Genomic DNA, 18,269 nt, shown 5'->3' with positions numbered 1-18,269 from the left:
CAAAATGCCATAACTCAGCGAATATTTCAGATATTGGAGCGTTTAGCTCTGAATTGGAGGGGGGGAGGGGTGAGGCAAAATGCATGCCGTCTTGTTTCAAACCCATTTATTGGCAGTTGCAATAGAGCAGATTCACGTTATAGTCACTGACTTTTGTATATTTGAAGTACAAACAAATTATATACCCTGTTTAGGACTGAGAGAACAAAGACCATTACACTGTCTAGCGGGACATCCCCTTATAGCAAATGGGACGTCATGATTGGACATTTGCACGGCGAATATTTGGCCAGATGTTCCTTGTTTACTGGCCAAGTTCAGAGGCACCCAACGGGAAATTTTGAGAAAAAGACCTAAAAACAAGAACAAAGCATGAACAAAGCTTTCTGAAGTCATTTTGAAAAGCATTATTGCAGATTGCTGGAAAAAATTTCCTCACTCCCAGCAAGGACTGATGGAAGAGTTCCCAGCCAGCAAGCTGCACCTACAACCTGCAACCTGACTTACTAGGAAGTTTCCCTGCAGACATATGTCCATAAATCACTGGCCAGTTTGGGTGTGGTCCTAGGGCAAAATTCACCCCTTCAGTGATAATAGAAAGGGCAAAGGCCAACGAACTTAATTCAGGCCGGAATTAACCAAAAACGCTACGCTCACAGGGGTGGATCCAGAAAGTTCGGAAAGGGGTCCAGCTATGTTACTTTTTTGTTTACTAAAAATTACTTAGAAATAGTAAACAAATTCATAAGAAAAAGGGGTCGCCATAGTCCACTCGGCCGACCCCTAAGTCCACTCATGATTCACACGTGAAATATTTTCAACACTCAAAGAGACTATTCTGGCTTCCCCGCGGCCATGCGATATCCGCTGTATAAACCTAGGAAATCCAAATGATAGTGTTCCAGAAAACTAAGGCAATGATCATTTTATTGACATTTCAGTTTTTATGTTGAAACGCCATATATGCCTACTTACACTGCCCCGTCATTGTGTAGTTCCTGAAACGCTGACTACAATCTTGATCGAAAAAATGCCATTGTGTGATGGTCATGCGCTGGTGCGGTCAACACAAAATACAGACTGCACAAAAATGTAGACTAGGTACAAAACACAGAATGCAGATTGCAGACTAAGTACAAGACGCAGACTGAGAAGAAAAACAGTTTTCTTCTATTTTCTCGCTAATTCTGTGTTTTCACTGTCACGCCATCAAAAATAAAAATGCAAACCAGTCAATACAGAAAGTCCAGAATCTGGGAAATGAAAGAAGATAAATATACAAAAAGCCTCGCCATAATCATGTCTGTGCCATAATTCCTTTACGAGATATTAGGGAAAACGTTTTCCCCAAATTTAAAAGGCTTTGTATGGAGACGCCATGTTGATGTCCCTTTGAGGGGCACAAATATGGCCGCCGGAAACCAACGGAAACCTATGTTTTTTTAGTTTTCCTACTAATGCCTGAATTCATCGCTTAAGGAACTCATAAAGAGTAAAGTAATATTTATTCTAAGACAGGGAATGTTTAGATAGCAAAATCTCAAAAAAATCAGTAGCGTTTTTAACCCACACTTGAGAGCTATCCCGGCCGCTAGCTAAATGCCGCGTCACGCAAAGGCCTGGAAATTCACGCGTCTTCTATCGCAAAACGAAGAACCCTTTGGAACCGAAAATTTGTGTAAATAAAGGTTTTTAGGTATACCTTATTACATGAAATGTTCGCGACATGTCTATTTCGCGATTTTGATGTGCGCATATTTCGCGACGCTTAAATTTTATATTTTGAATCACTTTAAAATCGCGTTTTTGAGTACAACAATTTACATTTCATAGGCAATGTTATTTCACATATCTTGTCATGTCATGGAACAATAACCTCAAAATCAAGAGAAACCAAGCAGTTCTCCACAAGCAGTTTATGCTTGTACGTTAATTATCAATTGACCACAACATCCATTTACACTGAAAATTGATCATAAAAGTAAAAACTGTGATTTGTAAACGTTTCAGGTAATGTATCAAACATGAGATGCAGTGTTTCATCACCAGATGAAACACCGAGAAGAGAGTTGAAAATACGACGCGCAGCGGAGTATTTTTGACGAACTTCGAGGTGTTTCATCTGGTGATGAAACACTGTGTCGAATGTTTGATATTTCTTCTCAAACAAAATCATTTTTGAAGGAGAAATTAAGGATGCAAATACTAAGCAGTGTTTCATCCGATTTCCAAACACTCATTAAACATTAATTTCCTTTGTATTATCTTGATGAATTATTAATGAGTTTGAGAATGGTAATTTATAAACTCGTTATTTCTTGATTATAGACATAATGTGAGTCGAGTCATGTTATGTTCGCGACACTCATTGTTCGCGTCACTTTAATTTCGCGATTTGTTTTGTATCGCAAAATTCGTGAAATTAACGTGTCGCGAAAACTTCATGTAATGAAGTACGTAAGTTGTTTTTTTGGCGAGAAAAAAAAGAGGAAACTGTTCTTCTTCGCAGTCTGCGTTTTGTACTAAGTCTGCAGTCTGCATTCTGTATTTTCACAGGCGGCCCAGACGGGTAGTTTCGAAAACGAAGCACTCGAAAACGAAGCACCAAAACTCGAAAACGAAGCACCAAAACTCGAAAACGAAGCACCCAAAACTCGAAAACGAAGCACCCAAAAACTCGACACCGGTCTGTCCTTTATAAACACGAGACCAATGTAAATACAGCAGAAATCAAGCGCGATAACGAGTATTCGATAACGAATCGAATGCAGTTCAAATCCGTGACTCAAGTTGTAAATGCATTTCCGCCGCTGCATGGGAGGCCCGGTGGGAGGCTATGTTTTGGACGTGATCAGAAAACTGAGAACGCCCAAACTATTTCTAGAATATTACTGTATTGCCGTATTACTGTATTGCAAGTATCCCCGTACAAAATGATGAGCGTTTTCTATTCCATTCCTCGTTAAAGGCCATTTGCAAATTAGTGTAGTTAAAGGGGCTATGTCAGCTGGAGAGCATGCGCTCTGAGGTTATGCAAATTACTTCCAACTGTCAAAATTCTATTGTTTTTAACGCGTGACTTTCTCCATGTGCGCTCTGAGGTTATGCAAATTACTTTCAACTGTCAAAATTCTATTGTTTTTAACGCGTGACTTTCTCCATGTTCTCTGTCACGTCCAAGGCTCCGAATTTAGAGAGGTTAACAAGCGAAATGGGTTTAGATAAGGGATATTTCGATAGAATTTACGGAACGTTTCTTCTCTGGTTATGCTAGATCAAGAATAAAATTGTGACGCCAGTTTTACTTGTGGTTTTGGAGTAAAAACGCATGCCATTCATAAAATAGTGCGCAAACAAAAATTCAACAACAACATATTGTCTTATTCAACAAAATAAATCGAAGTTGTATTTTACAAACGAGCTACAGAAGACGCTAGACCGAAGATAAAGACCAAGACTGTTTCAAATCATTAACAATTAGACTTGTCTGTCGCTAGTGATTTTATAATTTAGATGCGGATAGAACAAGAGACATCAAGTCTTTGTTTTGATCTTAGGGAAACATACATTATCGCGCAAAATTGTTCGATCATGCCGAATCACTGCGACGTCGAGAAAAACAGAACCAAGCATCATTGGTATACTACTCCACTATAAGCAGTCCGTTGATAAAAAGGGAAAGTAAACCCTATTATTTTCCAAAAATATGCTCGAACACAAACAGTTCAAAAACATGGCATTTACAGGATCTAACTCATACTAAGGTCCCTCTCTAAGTCCGTTGAGAACAATCTGGACGAGCAAACGGTCGTGTTTATCTTTGCCGTGAATCCAGATAAATACAGCCGAATTTTATAACGTTTCCTTCGCCAGGAGTTTAGTTTGGTCACGAAACTCATGGCCTGATGCTCTTGTAATCGTTTACCAAAAACGGCCGCCGCCAACTCGATAGCCGCTTCATTATATGTCCACATACTTTGAGCACAAGAAAAATCCAAGAGCCAGCAACCTCTAAAATAACTCAATAGAAAGGTTCTGTGAACTATAGGGAAGATTCCGTCACAGATTCCATCAGTCATTGTGGAGTAGCCGTCATTAACTCTGCCATTACAACTGCCGCTGATAAGAGGACACAGTAAATCCACGTAAAAATATTCCACAGGCAAACAATGTCAAAATAACGCCAAAAAATTATTCTGTAATCACCATAGAACGATTCTTAATACAAAACTTCGCTAACTATCGAACGATGGCTGAGATTTAGACAGATAAAAACAGCCTTCCAAAATCTCCGACAGAACTTGAAAAAGACGGGCCAACTTTTTCAAGTTTGTTTTCATTGGCTCGCGCATGCGTGTGGGGTGACATAGCCCCTTTAAGGGTGGATCGGTGGCATAAAAAGCATATCTTCAGGCTTCGCCCCACCGACCTCCTTCTCAGTAGCTTAACTCTCCTTTTTTTATTCGCTCCTTTTATTTCAAAATTCTCCTGTTCCCCACCATAGAGCCTGATCCCAGGCTATTACCCTAGAACAAATTCTGCCTGGATCTGATCTGATCTGATCACGCAGTGTCATAAATATCCGATATGGTAGACTGCAAAACAGTCGGGTTTTTTCTCAAAATCAGTAAAGAAGTCGGTAAAGCGTGGCGTAAGAGTAATACGCGCGAGCCTCACACTCCGTTTTCAGCTTCGTTTCAGACCTTTAGTGTTACTGCTCACGCGTACTTGAATACGCCAAAATCTGCTGACGGACAGTTTTTTCAAGTCTACATAAAAATGCATGTGTCGGATTGCGTCATGCAAGACGTACAGCCTACAGTGGTTTCGAGTTTTCTGGTACTTCGTTTTCGAGATTTGAGTGCTTCGTTTTCGAGATTTTGGGGTCTTCGTTTTCGATCTAGGGTGCTTCGTTTTCGATCTAGGGTGCTTCGTTTTCGAGTTTTGGGTGCTCCGTTTTCGAGTTTTGGGTGCTTCGTGCTTCGGTCTTCGTTTTCGAGTGCTTCGTTTTCGAAACTACCGGCCCAGACGTAGTATGTGTCATTGAATGAATATAATAATATTCACATGGACAAATTAATGCGATGAGTCGTCGAAACTCCCATGGACTAAAATAGTCCAAAAGTCAAAATATAACAAAACAAAGCTAAGATACCTTCAACTGAACGTATCCTTGTCTTTCCTGGCCGGTTTAAGTTGCATTTTGTTGAGTTTTGCAATTGTAGGTACTATCCACTAAACTACAATTGCAAAACTCAACAAAATGCAACTTAAACCGGCCAGGAAAGACAAGGATACGTTCAGTTGAAGGTATCTTAGCTTTGTTTCGTTATATTTTGACTTTTGGACTATTATAGTCCATGGGAGTTTCGACGACTCATCGCATTAATTTGTCTATGTGAATATTGATATATTCATTCAGTGACACTACGTCTGGGCCGCCTGTGGTATTTTGTACCTAGTCTGCACTTTGTACCCAGTCTGCAGCCTGCGTTTTTAACTGACCGTGTGCCGGTGGTAGTTTATCTTGAATCGGTGTGTTTGTTCTATAGCTAAAGAACTCTAAGCGCATACAATCTAAGGACCGAGTCAAAAGCTAAAAAGAGTTCTCCTAGATGGACCTAGTGTTGCGTTAGCACTTTGGCGTCAAGGAAGAGAACGTCATTTCCACGTACGTTGCCGGAATCAATGATACTTCCCTTGGGAGCTGCAGAATTAAACAGAACAGTTACTCTTAGACTTTTCTATAAATATATCTACAGAATATTTCGATATATTTCAAATAACCTCTAAATTAGATTTATGTACTCCGCAATGGTGAAGTGAATAAAATGTCATATCGGAGTCAAACCTGCTATAGGTGGTTTCCACGTTACGTCATCGCCGCTATGCTGGTGGACGGTAAACAGAAGATCGCTCATTAGCTCGCTTTGTTTGTCCATCAGCATTTGTTCATTTCACCATTGTTATTTGTGTCTCCCGAGACAGCATGAAAACCACCTATACTACGGGTAAAAATTCTATATCTACAAAATTCTGTGATATGACACATGAAAGACGTAGTGTCGATCAAAATTTACCCTTCTTGCTAGATTAACTTTTCTTTATTTAATAGGAGAGGATTAAGAGTGCATTTGATGAAGTTTTATTAGGGAACTTAAAGCAATAAGGACGACAATGGCAGTAAAAAACTTCACTAAATAGGCCGAATTTGTGTCCTCTCAAATTTTATCTTGTTTATTTCTCGTAAAAAATGCTGCTATCTTCAGAAATAAAGACCTAGGAAAAAAAGAAATTCGTCGTCGTGCGTTCACGCCATCCTCTATAAAAGGTCGCTTGAAAAAAGTGCCAAAAAGTATGATGCACGTGCAAAGTTGTTTCTGTTTTACACATAAAACCAATTGTTTTTCTGACGTTCCGACTGTCGTCTTTGTCGTGGTTGCTTAAGTTCCTCATTGATTGGAATCCAAGTAGAAACCCTCCCCTAAACCTCCCGCCACAGAGGTTCCCTTGAAAAGATAGCTTGTTGGAAACTGGGACTCAATATAACGTCACTGTCACGTTTTTTCGTTTTGGATAATACCACGCCCCACGAACTTTGCTCTCTCTCGAAGATGTTAAATGTTTTCTGATGTTGTTATTCTGAGAAGCTGATGTATTGCTAATCGATCTGAAGGTTTTGAATTATAATCTTGAAGATCACCTGAAGAAAGTCTACGATTGTGTTTGTTTTAATCATAGAGCGAAGGGAACGTCGAAAAGGGAGAAGAAAAATCTCCTCTGTGCGCTCATTAATGAGGCATGTCATAAGTTGTCACGTGACTGAATAATTGCCTGTGAGAGTCTTTAGCGGACCGGGGGGTGGTTTGATGAAACCCACTACACTTACTTGTTAGCCTCTTCTTCCTACACTTTGCAGCACACGTCTCGTAAACGAAACCCGCTGTCAACAGCGTGATAAAGGTTATCAACATTGGGCGAAGTACAGTCCAAAATCCAGGCGAGTTTCCATCTAGTAAAGTCACAACGCGGTCTGCGTCTTTGTCTGATATCTGGCGGCTCCTGGTTTCGGTCTAAAAGGAAGTTCAGATGGTAACGTATATTAAAGTGAAAAGCAATCTGTTTAATTTCTTTCTCTTAAACTTAAATCACTACTCGCAAGTCTTGAAGCCTCGAAACCGCGTATATTGAACGAATTCAGTGGATGCAAAGACGGCTGTCCGTGTGATAGTGTGTCTCCGCAGCCTCCTTTTTTACACCCTCGCCCCATGCCTTTTATTTTGCTACTATTTACCTTGAACATGACCAACCGGCAAAAGTATGACAGTTATCACATATTAAGGGGGGTGGATACCACCCTGTATGGCCCTAAACAATTAAAGGTTGTTTTCATTAAGCTAAAAGATCTACTCTTCAGTAGCTGCACACAGGAGCTAATTACTCCTGCTCTTCTCCTTCCTCTTCTTCTTCTCGTTCTCCTTCTTCCTTTAATCATTATTATTGTTATTAATTATTATTACCATTATTAATTTCCTTCGACACATTTTGGCAAAATTAATTACAGTCTACAGGAGCCAGCAGTCTGTTCCTATATGGTTACAAGATTTGACGTTATGTGTGGCATGAGGTCAAGCCACTGTTATAAATAAACGTGTGAGTTTTCTCCTTTTTGCAAGCATCATTATCAAATCTGCAGTTGCTAAAAGTTTAGTTTTAATATTTACCAAATCAGTGGATGGCAATTTTCGCGCGTTTTAATTGGCTTCCGTAACCCGGAATATACTTGGCTATTCACTGTTTTCGGATGGTAGGCAATTTGTCTCCCCGTTTTGCGACGGTTTCGGAAGACGATTTGTAAACTGCAAACGAGACAGCTGTACCAACAAATACCAAGTCAAAACGAGAAGATATGATCGCCCAAAACTGTTTAATCTATCTGGTCAAGATTTCAATCGACGAATTTTGCCGTGACACCTCAAATCAGGAACAGCAAGGCCGGGAAGTTGCTGTTTCTTCTAGCTAACCACTAATAAGTTGCAGAGTTTACGAAAGAACTGCTCGTAAATACTACAGGCAAATGTCTTAGAGTAGCCCGTTTATTTTAATAAAGGTTAATTAATTAACTTACATGCAATGCTTGGGTATGTCGAAAAATAATTTTCTGGATGTCTCGCTCTCGATATTTAAACAGATTCCTTAGGCACACAGTTTTTTCCACAAATTCTTCTTTTTCAGCAAGTACTAGTGCAAATCCAATTGACCGCTGAGAACTAAGGAACATGGTCACTGCCAAGCGAGAGTCTTCGACTTTATCCATGTAGTAAGAGGCTGTGTAGATGTCCGCTAAGATTCCCTCTACTTCTTCTTTTACCACCAGTGCATTGTACATTTCGTGGAAATTGGGATAATCTGCAGCACAGGAAATAAAGCGTTCGTCAGTTGAAGTCCGGCTATGCCACGAAAGTTATCAAGATTCAAATTAAACAATGACAGCTGCCACCAAACTAACTTAAACATAAAAATAACTGCTCAAAACAGAGAAAAGAAGGTATAAATTACACAGCGAACACAAAAGGAGACACGAATGAGCAAACTTGAAGAAGATTGAAACGAAGTGCAATAGAGAGGGGAAGTGTGACGTAACGTTGCCATGATAGCAAAATTTCTAGATCACAACCGCCATAGCGAGCTTAAGCAATGACGACGGCGACAGCATCGCGAACCGGTTTAGATTAGGAAAACAACAACGTTATACGTCCATCACGCTTTTTGTACATTCTTAGCCGTTGTTGCACGACTGCGACAGGAAACTTCCTATTTTCACGCGCCCGCTTTATGGAGTTAGGGAACACAGCGCAAAATTTTCTTTTTTCTTTTTCTACCAGATACGGTCCTCTTGGTTTCAACCCCAAACCAGAATTTTGCAAACATTTGACAAATTAATTGAAATTGAATGACAGAAGTTTGAAACAGTCCCAATTCACTTTTTTAAGTGATGTTTTCGGTTTGTTATCATTCAGGCCCCAGTTTTTCAAAAGCTGGATAACGCTATCCACTGTATAAATCACTATCCAGCGGATAGCGCAATTGGTTTCCCTAACACTTATCCGCTGGATAGTGATTTATCCGGTGGATTCTATAGTGCTATCCAACGTTTGAACAACTGGAGCCAGGAGTTTTGCTACCATGGCAACGTGCGTAACGGCTTCTCTCCATTGAGGTTGTTTGAACCCGTTAGTAGCCTTGTAGTTTTTCAAAGTTCACTTTTGTCTCCTGTAACCTTTGATATAATATTTTGTTTGAGACAGAGCTGTAATTTTGCCATTCTGTGAGATGATTTTCACTTTAACTTAGTACTGCATCTTGGACAAAATCTATGGTGTTACCATTCAAATGAAACCTCCGAGGGCAAGAACTTTTGCGTTTTGCACAATGATGCTTGATTTTCTTTTCCAACCCTCTTAGTTGGACTGATTATTTTATAAGAGTGAGAAGGTTAAAACGACTTGATACCTTTTCGTCCATACCCGGATATAGCAACGTCTCTACTCAAACGACTTCAACCGGTATCAGGATTTGAAAACGTACCTTTGACGTTGGCAGACTGCTTCAAAGCCTCCTCGTATGCATGACTGTCTTCCAAAACTGCAACCTGGGTGAACTTCAAAAGTTAACTGAGTATCTTAACATTACTGAACTCAATTAAGCCTAGTAAGATATAGAGGACGCTAGGGGATAGGGGATGTGTACTAGATAGCTTCAACGATGATTAACAGTTCTAGCATTTGTGAAAGAGTTTCAAACTTTGAGATAATGATAATTTACGCACATTCACGCCAGTACATTTCTTTGTTGTTTTGTTGGCATCAATGAACCTTCCTGAGATATCTTCTAAAATATTCGTTGCTGTAAGGGTGTGAGAGTTGTGCAGTTCGTCGTATATAAATAAAGAAGAATAACCTTTTATCTGTTTCGGGAATGAAGTGAAGTTAATCAATTTCCGCGACATTGTATGGAGGTTAAGGCATTGTTAATCCACTGAGTTAACACGAACGTCATGGCTTCGAATTGAATTTTGTTTAATGCCCTGATTTTTTCAGTCTCAGCCGTTTGGGAAGTTCGAGTCTAATTACAGATGCATTTCACAACTTCAGATATTATTTCCTTATTTAATCTAGCGTACTCTGCTAGCTATTAACCTAACGGCGTTTTTGCATTTTCTGGTGCGAAGAGATACGATGATGAAGATGATGATGGTGCTAACCTTCACTCCCAACAGAGATTTACGATGTAGCATGGATGATGACGTCAAGGCACTTGTGAAAGTAGCGGTGAAAAACGAGCAAAGAATAAGGCCAGTAAGAATCCACAGGATGCCAAACAAACGTGCAGGCGCTGACTTTGGAGTCCTGTCACCATACCTAATATCCAGAGAAAGAACTCACATATATCAAAAGTTAAATATACCAGTTTTAATAAATATTTCCAAACATGAAGATTTCATCTCTATCGTAACTAAAAACTAAAAAAACAAAGTAACCCGGGGTACACTTATCCCATGGGCTGTCTATTAAGTTCCAAGAAATGTGAAAAAGATATTTCAGAAACTAGCTAAAACCTGATTGCTGTTAAATAGCTTTTTATTGTTGTTGGCGATTTCCCCTTTCCCCTTTCGTATTTCGTTCAGCTTCGTTCGGTTTATCATTCCTGAGGAAAACAATGGACTACTCGTACATGTAGTCTATACTTGAAATAATCAAATTTAAAGCATTGAGTTTCGGCGTGCCTTAACGTTAAGATTGCAAACCATTAAGCTGGATTTATAGTAGACAAGCCGTTGGTCACTTCTTTTAGCGACAGTCGAGAACTTTCATGACTATAATTAAACAGGTATCTCCCCTATCTGTTATTACCCAACTGTTGTCATGCTCACGAAAGACCACCAAATTCCCTCCATCACGCCTCGTGTGAAAGAGCGTGGAAAGTGATCAGAGTTTTTAGATGTGTCCTGTAAGTTAAAGTAACAAAAAAAATAGTTGCAAATGAGGCGATATCAATTATATATGAATTACTTTATTGAACCTTTTCTCGACTACATGGTGTCAGACGTTCCAAAAAGGAATATATATATAATATCCTCAGGAGAGCCTGGAATAATAGGACGAAGAGGGAAACGCCCAGTCTAGCCCTTGGGATATATGAATTTTAGACTTTGAGATTTTAAAACATTGTAATTCTTAGATGGAACAAAAAATTTTTTGTTTGACACTCAGGGAAATATGTATTCAGAAGTTTCAGCGCATGCACGTTTTCAGGCGATCACCATAATGTATTAATTGAACAGGTGAAATGGAAAATGTCTTTTCAAACGTGCCTGAAATTCAACTTCAGGCACGTTTATTAGTAATAAACCGAACCAAGTGGCGCCGACAAGTCTACACTTTTCCCTTTTCAAACGCTCGAAAAACGTTTTTGACCCCAAGGTTAAGCAAGAAGAATAGGACGCTACGATATTGGTAACGTATTAGTGTTCAATTCAGTGAAAATAGCAATATTTTACGTTATTGCTCACTTTTCCCACGTTTCTCTCAATATGTCAATACGAAGGGCTTAAAAAACAGAACTATTCGTTGAAGTTTCCCCTGGCTAGCTATTGTTGACATTTTTGGGTGCCTTTTTAAGTATGGCTGATATTAGCGGCTAAATCATAAGATCGACCTAAGGAAACTAGTTTTTAACCTGCATAATACATGTCTGTTTAAAATTTAAAGGAGGCTATTTAAGGCCCATTATAATCAATTTAGATTCCCAATCCTTAGATGCGGAAGACGGCGAACTGAAAGCTTAATCTAAATCCAGAATTATTTATTCAACCCCTGTAAATGATTTCTTCTTAATGTCTTTTGCCTTAGTTTTTGGTCTCCGCGAAAATAAATATTATAACTGGCGATCCATCTGTGAAAAGAAAAATTAATAATAACAATTTTAATAGGTTACGGCTCCAAAAAGGTGTGGCTGTGTAGTCAAATTTTTTCCTCAACCATTCATTTGCAAATTTAATAAATGTCTATATAGAGCAGCTGATTTTGACAAGTCATGCAGCCACTATTACAAAACGCGAGTGTCCTACCAGTAAAAAGCCTCCGAGTATAACCACAAATTACTGAACATATTTCGGTGAGGGTAAAAGGCGGAATGAGTTTGCGAAATGGCATGTGGCAGGGCTTGCGGAATGACATAATTATGCGGAATGTAAAATATGGAAAATGGCTCAAAGAAATGAATTAAACTGAAAAACATGAGCTTGTCTTTGCCGCTCCTTTTTTTGGTGCCAATTTGAGTGAGCAAAGTTTTTGCTGGTCCATTTATTACTGCTGGCTTAAACCAACAACGCAGAGCAGAAAGTAGCGATAAGCTTTACTGTATTCGTGTCTATGTAATACTTAATTGATACTTAAGAGGCTATCCATGAGAAAACCATGCAAAAGGTGCTACAGTGCACATCACAGAATTGGCTCAAACTTTCCATATAGGCATAACTTGGTGAAGTATAGGTAGATATGGTATTAGTTTTGTTCAAGCTTCTTTCTTTTCTTTTTTTCAGGGGGGGTACGCTTGAACAGCCAAATCTACACTGAAATATGTGCAAATTTTGTGATTTTTTGAATGACAATATTTCTGGCAAATTGTTCAGCAATCCAGGTGAAACAAAATTCTCACAAACTACTAAGTATACACTCTTAAACGATGACAACATAATCAGTGTGACCCTTCTTTATTAAATTTTCCATAGCATTATTTAACATGATATATGTTAATGAGAAAAATTATGCAAATTTCTTGAGTTTTCAAAAAAAAATAAAAAAGTTCTCGCAGAGCTTTAAGTAAAGTGAAATACTTGATGATTTACGCAGAGGTATTGTCTTTTGCTCTGGTATATAAAACTTCTGGGTATTGCAATAGTTTAAGAGAAATACCGAGGTTTTACTGGTCACCATTTGCAAACTGATCGTTTTACTGACTTACGATAATGCTAAAGTTCATGAGGATTGGTTACATTTCCGGTCAGCGTAAAACGCAGACTGCGGACTGCAGACTGCAGACTGCGGACCAGGGGTAAAATGCAGACTGAGTGTAAAATGCAGACTGCAGACTAAGAGTAAAACGCAGACTGGGGTAAAATGCAGAATAAAGACTGTAGACTTTTTTAAACATTTGTGCTCCTTCTTCTTCAAATCGGTGAAATAGCTAGCCGGTATCAGTTACACACTTCGCTTCCTAGTCGAAGTGAATTGCACATTCGCCAGAACTTTCAATGAACATCCAAACAGCTTAAGTCTGCGTACCTTGATTTGCAATACTTTCATAGAAGGTCATCCAAATTTCCTGCAGAACATCTTTCTTTCTTGTTGGAATGAGTTACTCCCGTTTTTATCGCCATAATTCCTGTACAGTATTTTGGGTCAGCAGCTTTCATTTAAGCGTAAACATCGTGGTGTTGTACCAGTTCACGGTCCCTGGTCACGTATATCGAAAACTTCGCATCAAAAATTGAAGCGTGAAGTCTCTCGGATGGAAAAAAGGTTCAAGATTGCGATTATGTTTTCGGGTCGTCGACGACGTTCCAGAGAAGAAAGGAATGGATTTGTGAAAGCAGATGTCATCAAGTAAGTGTTCGTTTACAGGTGATTTGCGGGATTTTTTTGCCCTTAAACCCTTCCACGACTACAGTTTATGCTCGGTCTGCATTTTACCCCAGTCTGCGTTTTACTCTTAGTCTGCAGTCTGCATTTTACACTCAGTCTGCATTTTACCCATCGTCCGCAGTCTGCAGTCTGCAGTCCGCAGTCTGCGTTTTACACTGACCGGGTTTATTTCCCCAGTGCTTTTGAATGAAGTTGCAAGAAAAACTTCCTAATAGGAGATTCTAACCTTCTCTTTACATTCTTATGTTTCCACGGGATTATATCTGCCATAAAACTGTCCAAAAGTGCACATTCCATCAACGTTCAGAAGGACTGAGTGGTGCGATAAAACACAGCCTGCGACTTATTTCTCAGATTTGGTGCTGTTGAAAAGGCCAATACTCTAATGCCCATTTTGATATTTAAATTGACAACGATTATCATTTTCTGGACATAAAGATTACGACAGAAGGGCCACATCAACCACAGCTCTTTCTTCCGCCATATTGCTTATGCGCCTGCAATGAAAAACTGACCTGCGGTAATAAAGGCCATTGTGTAATCAACGGGAAGTGTTCTTCTTGCTTGGTGCTTTAGAAAATGGGTTGCTTTGATGCCATTTACAAATTTCGTACTTTTGCTTTGTCTGGCAAAGGGTAAGCTCTTTTTAAAATTTATTTTATAGCCTTATAAGGTGATATAATGAGCTGTACGTTGTATACAATGTATAAGAGCCAACACATCTTCCAATATCACATAACTTAGAAAGAAATAGATCCCGGTTGTTCAAACGTTGGATAGCGCTATCGCACCGGATAAAAATCTATCCAGTGGATAACGCAATTGGTTTCCCTAGTACTTATCTGGTGGATAGTGATTTATCTGGTGGATAGTACTTACCAACGTTTGAACAACCGGGGCCTGAAAATTGGTTGCAGAGCCCCATGTGCGGAGATGGGACAAATTTTTAGTTTACAACAAAAAGTTTTCATTAATAAAAAAATGTGTTGTCATTCATATGCAGCGCACCTAGAGAGCACGCGTTCTCTAGTAACGGGCATTGGTAACAGGTATCTCCTATCTAGCTGCTTATCGGCTCTGCCCCATCTTTTTCTCAACGGTTTTTAAGCTCCTTCTATAAGTCCACAACGTGAAAAACTTTCTCTCGCATGGACTCTCGTTGTCCTCTCTCAACAAGGGCATCGAGCATATCTTCTTCCTCTATTACAGTCTTCTTGTTTAAAGAAAGCTTTCCACTCTTAGCGACCGATGCGAGACGTGAACAGTATGATGTAACTTGTTGAGCGCTGAGCCAGTCTTTAGAAGAAAACAATTTTACGCCATCTGGTCCACGAAGTGACTTCAAGTTTGAGGCAACAACGGCAGGGTCGCTCTTATTTCCTGTCTCTTCTCCATCAAGAAACAGTTTAAGGAGGTACTCTTTGACATGTTATGAAAATCGCCCGGTCTTCTTGTTTTTCTTCAAGGCCCAGCCAGGCTCAGCAGTGGGGTACTCTCTGCACTCTTCTTGGCTCAATCCTTCAAGGTTATTTCTTTTTAGATGGAATATATGAAGGGCGTAGGTTGGTGCATGCGTTAGCCCATTTACGCTTAATACTGTCATGCGTGGAATCCTTTTGGGTGCAAAAAATATGCTTGCCAAAGTCCTGGTGGTTTTGCAACGCTGTTGTCGTTTTGAATAACTTGATGCAGTCTGGTTGAGGGCAACTGAATTCACAAGGTTCACTTTTGTTTTCCGTCGTTTTGCTATTTTTGTACAAGAAGCCAGTCGACACACGCGGGGATGTGAAGGGCTCAATGACCTCCAGTCGGGTACTTCCCTGGCTGGTGCCTCTCTTCATTAGCTTATCGTAACGAACGAACTTTCCTTCTCCAGCATTAAAGGCTTTCCACATCCTGATTCCGTCTGCGCAAAACTTGAAGTTTGAAAACATCAGTACTCCGTTCCAGTTGTGATTATGCAGATCCTGTGCGCAAGTGTCCACCTTTACAACTGATGCACGGCAACCTCTAACTCCGGAGTAAGAATCTATTGCTTTCTTCATATCTTTTGCCTTCTCGACATCATTTCCTGCATTGACATACTGGCGTATATGACTTTTCAAAGGAGAAATATGGCGATCGCATATATCTTTACCACTGTTTGATTCACTGAAGTCGTATCGGCTTGTAGTTACACCTGTACGTTGACTAATACCGGGAATACTTAGCAATAAAAGAGCACAGTGATAACATCCAGCGTTATCACTACGTACAAACGCCTCGACAATCTCAGGGGACTTCCTCTTTATTTCCATAAGCGTGTTCTCATAAATAGATGCAACAGCAAACCAGTTCTGGCTGCAGTGATCCAGCAGATGAACGTATGTCCTTACCTATACATATGAACATAAGAAATAATGTTACATTATCGGCTCCATGACGTTAAATAAAGTACAACAGGAAAGCTCACTGACTTTCAAATACCTACTCTTCTGGTAATCCTATCTGTTGTCAACTTGTTGTTTCATCCCTTGACTATAACTATGCCTCGTATCTTCCTGCACTTCATAGCTAAAGATTTCAAGGGATTATTTTCTCAGTAGAATGTGCAAATAAAGTAATCAGTGTAACCTTTTAACCTGTCAAGCGGACACCGACCTACCTCCACTGTCAATACCTAATATAATTTATACATTGCCTTTACCGTATTTTGTACAGCAAGTGAATGTGGATAACTCTACTGTTACTCAGGGAATAAGTAGGAAACTCAGCATTTCTTCTATTTAGGACACAAATTCGACTACTACAATATCTGAAACTGAAATGGTAACTTAAGGAATATACCGTCAAACCTCCTGTAAACGGTCGCTCACGAGAATCAACACAGTGTCAACAAACAGGGATCTCTTGCGAGAAGAGATCCCTACAGGTGTCCTTTTAAAAGATAAAATTTCGGCATGCAATTCCTACGTTTCGTATAAGTGTAGTTCCATGTTGTCAAACAAGGATTTGCGCATAATCCGACTGAGCGGCGTAGTACATACAGAGATCGACAGACAAAGCATCATGCACCGTTTTGGATATGTCCATAGTCAGATGTAGGATATGCCTGTAGAAAATACCTCAAACTCTTCCTTCGGTTTTGTTATCACGGCTGTGACATGCCAAGAGAGGCCTTTCTTTCCAAACCACTCTCCTTGCGTTTCCCTATACTTCAACGGAAGGAATTTCATAGCCCAATCCATGATAATTAAAGCTTGCTCTGGCGTCATATTGTTGAGGATATCATCCTTTGCTACGTCCTGGTGTACTGCTCTTAAGATGTGGGCCTTCCATCGCTCAATCTTGTCTATAGCGTTACTAATGTCATGCTCTAGTTCCTCCTTTTCGTCTTGATATCTAAAAATCAAAATAAAAACGTTGATGGTTTCCTTGTTATCAAAGGTGTAATTATAATTTCTTGACGTTTTAGGGCGACATCATTTGCTTGTCTTTGCACGGTATATTTTTCCTGATCCTTTGTTTAATGAAGTAAACGCGGCATTGTTTCCGAAGTTAAACGACTGTAGATTTCAGTCACCTGAGCCACCCATTTCCAATTGCAAAAAGGGTGATTAAGATATGACAAATAGAAAACTTACTCTTCATGATCAGGTAAAATTACAATATATATCTTCTCGTAATATCCTGTGAAGAATTTCTTTTGCATGTGTAAAATGAAACGATCAACAATAAACTGAACAATATAAAATCTGTTAGGGGAGAAATCGGTCTTCTTTCTTTGGTTTTGACTGCAAGAACGTTTAGGTTTTTGGCTTTGAAAGAAGAAGACTATAGAACATGGTATCAGTTATCGTTTACCTGAAGTGAAGGTCTCTTGATGACAATACCAGTTCTATTTCCTCAAGAACATTCTTGATATTGTCGCAGCTTTGACATGATTTCGTGTGTTCATGCTCACAGAGATGATCTTCAGGGTCAGACAACGCAAATACCCGGCAATGATCAGCACACTGGCTTTCTTCAGAAACGCGGATCTTGAAGTTTGTCTTAAGGTAGCTTTTACCAGCTTTCAAGCGATCTTTAACACCTTGAACCCAGGCTGAACTTTTACCTTTAAAAAGGCACGCTAATGTTACCACTCTTTTTTTAATTACTACTATTTAAGATAAAGCCGCTCATATGCTAAATTGCGTTAAGAGGCCAGGCCTTTGTTCAAATTGCACAGTATAAAATATATGCTTTTTACAAAAATGGTTTCGACAAACCTTAAAGAAGAAATAAGAAGTTTAAAAATTAAATTGGCCTAGGAGGTTGGGTGGTTTGAGTGTTAAAGGTGCACTGAAAAATAGCATTATATAGAAACAAAATGGGAAGATTCAGGTCACCCTGGGACAAAACTTAAATCAACCTGAGCTTACCTAACTTTCCTAGCCTGTTTACAACGTCTTCAAGTGTATCGAAGGCTTGCGATCCCTCTGCAGCGATGTTGTCAAGTCCTGCCAAAGACTTCTTTTGTGATGCTGCACAAATCTATACAATAATGACATTTTGTTATATTTTTCTCCTCGTGTTCATACT

At 39.5% G+C, this 18,269-nt stretch overlaps 1 protein-coding gene across 1 annotated transcript in view; it reads right to left on the bottom strand.

Annotated features, from left to right (window-relative positions):
* Window positions 1–7,437: 7,437 nt before the first annotated feature.
* Window positions 7,438–18,269, bottom strand: part of LOC140934533 (uncharacterized) — a 17,418-nt gene continuing 6,586 nt past the window's right edge. The window contains exons 2-6 of the mRNA XM_073384139.1: window positions 10,914–11,008; window positions 10,265–10,421; window positions 9,589–9,652; window positions 8,129–8,409; window positions 7,438–7,485 (exon numbers count right to left, since the gene is read on the bottom strand). Coding sequence (XP_073240240.1) covers window positions 7,438–7,485; window positions 8,129–8,409; window positions 9,589–9,652; window positions 10,265–10,421; window positions 10,914–11,008 — 645 coding nt within the window. The remainder of the gene's footprint in view (window positions 7,486–8,128; window positions 8,410–9,588; window positions 9,653–10,264; window positions 10,422–10,913; window positions 11,009–18,269) is intronic.

The sequence above is a fragment of the Porites lutea genome, chromosome 4 (genome assembly GCF_958299795.1).
Source record: "Porites lutea chromosome 4, jaPorLute2.1, whole genome shotgun sequence".
Classification (NCBI taxonomy): domain Eukaryota; kingdom Metazoa; phylum Cnidaria; class Anthozoa; order Scleractinia; family Poritidae; genus Porites; species Porites lutea.
The sequence above is the reverse complement of the archived record's forward strand: the minus strand, read 5'-3'. Positions and strand labels throughout refer to the sequence as shown.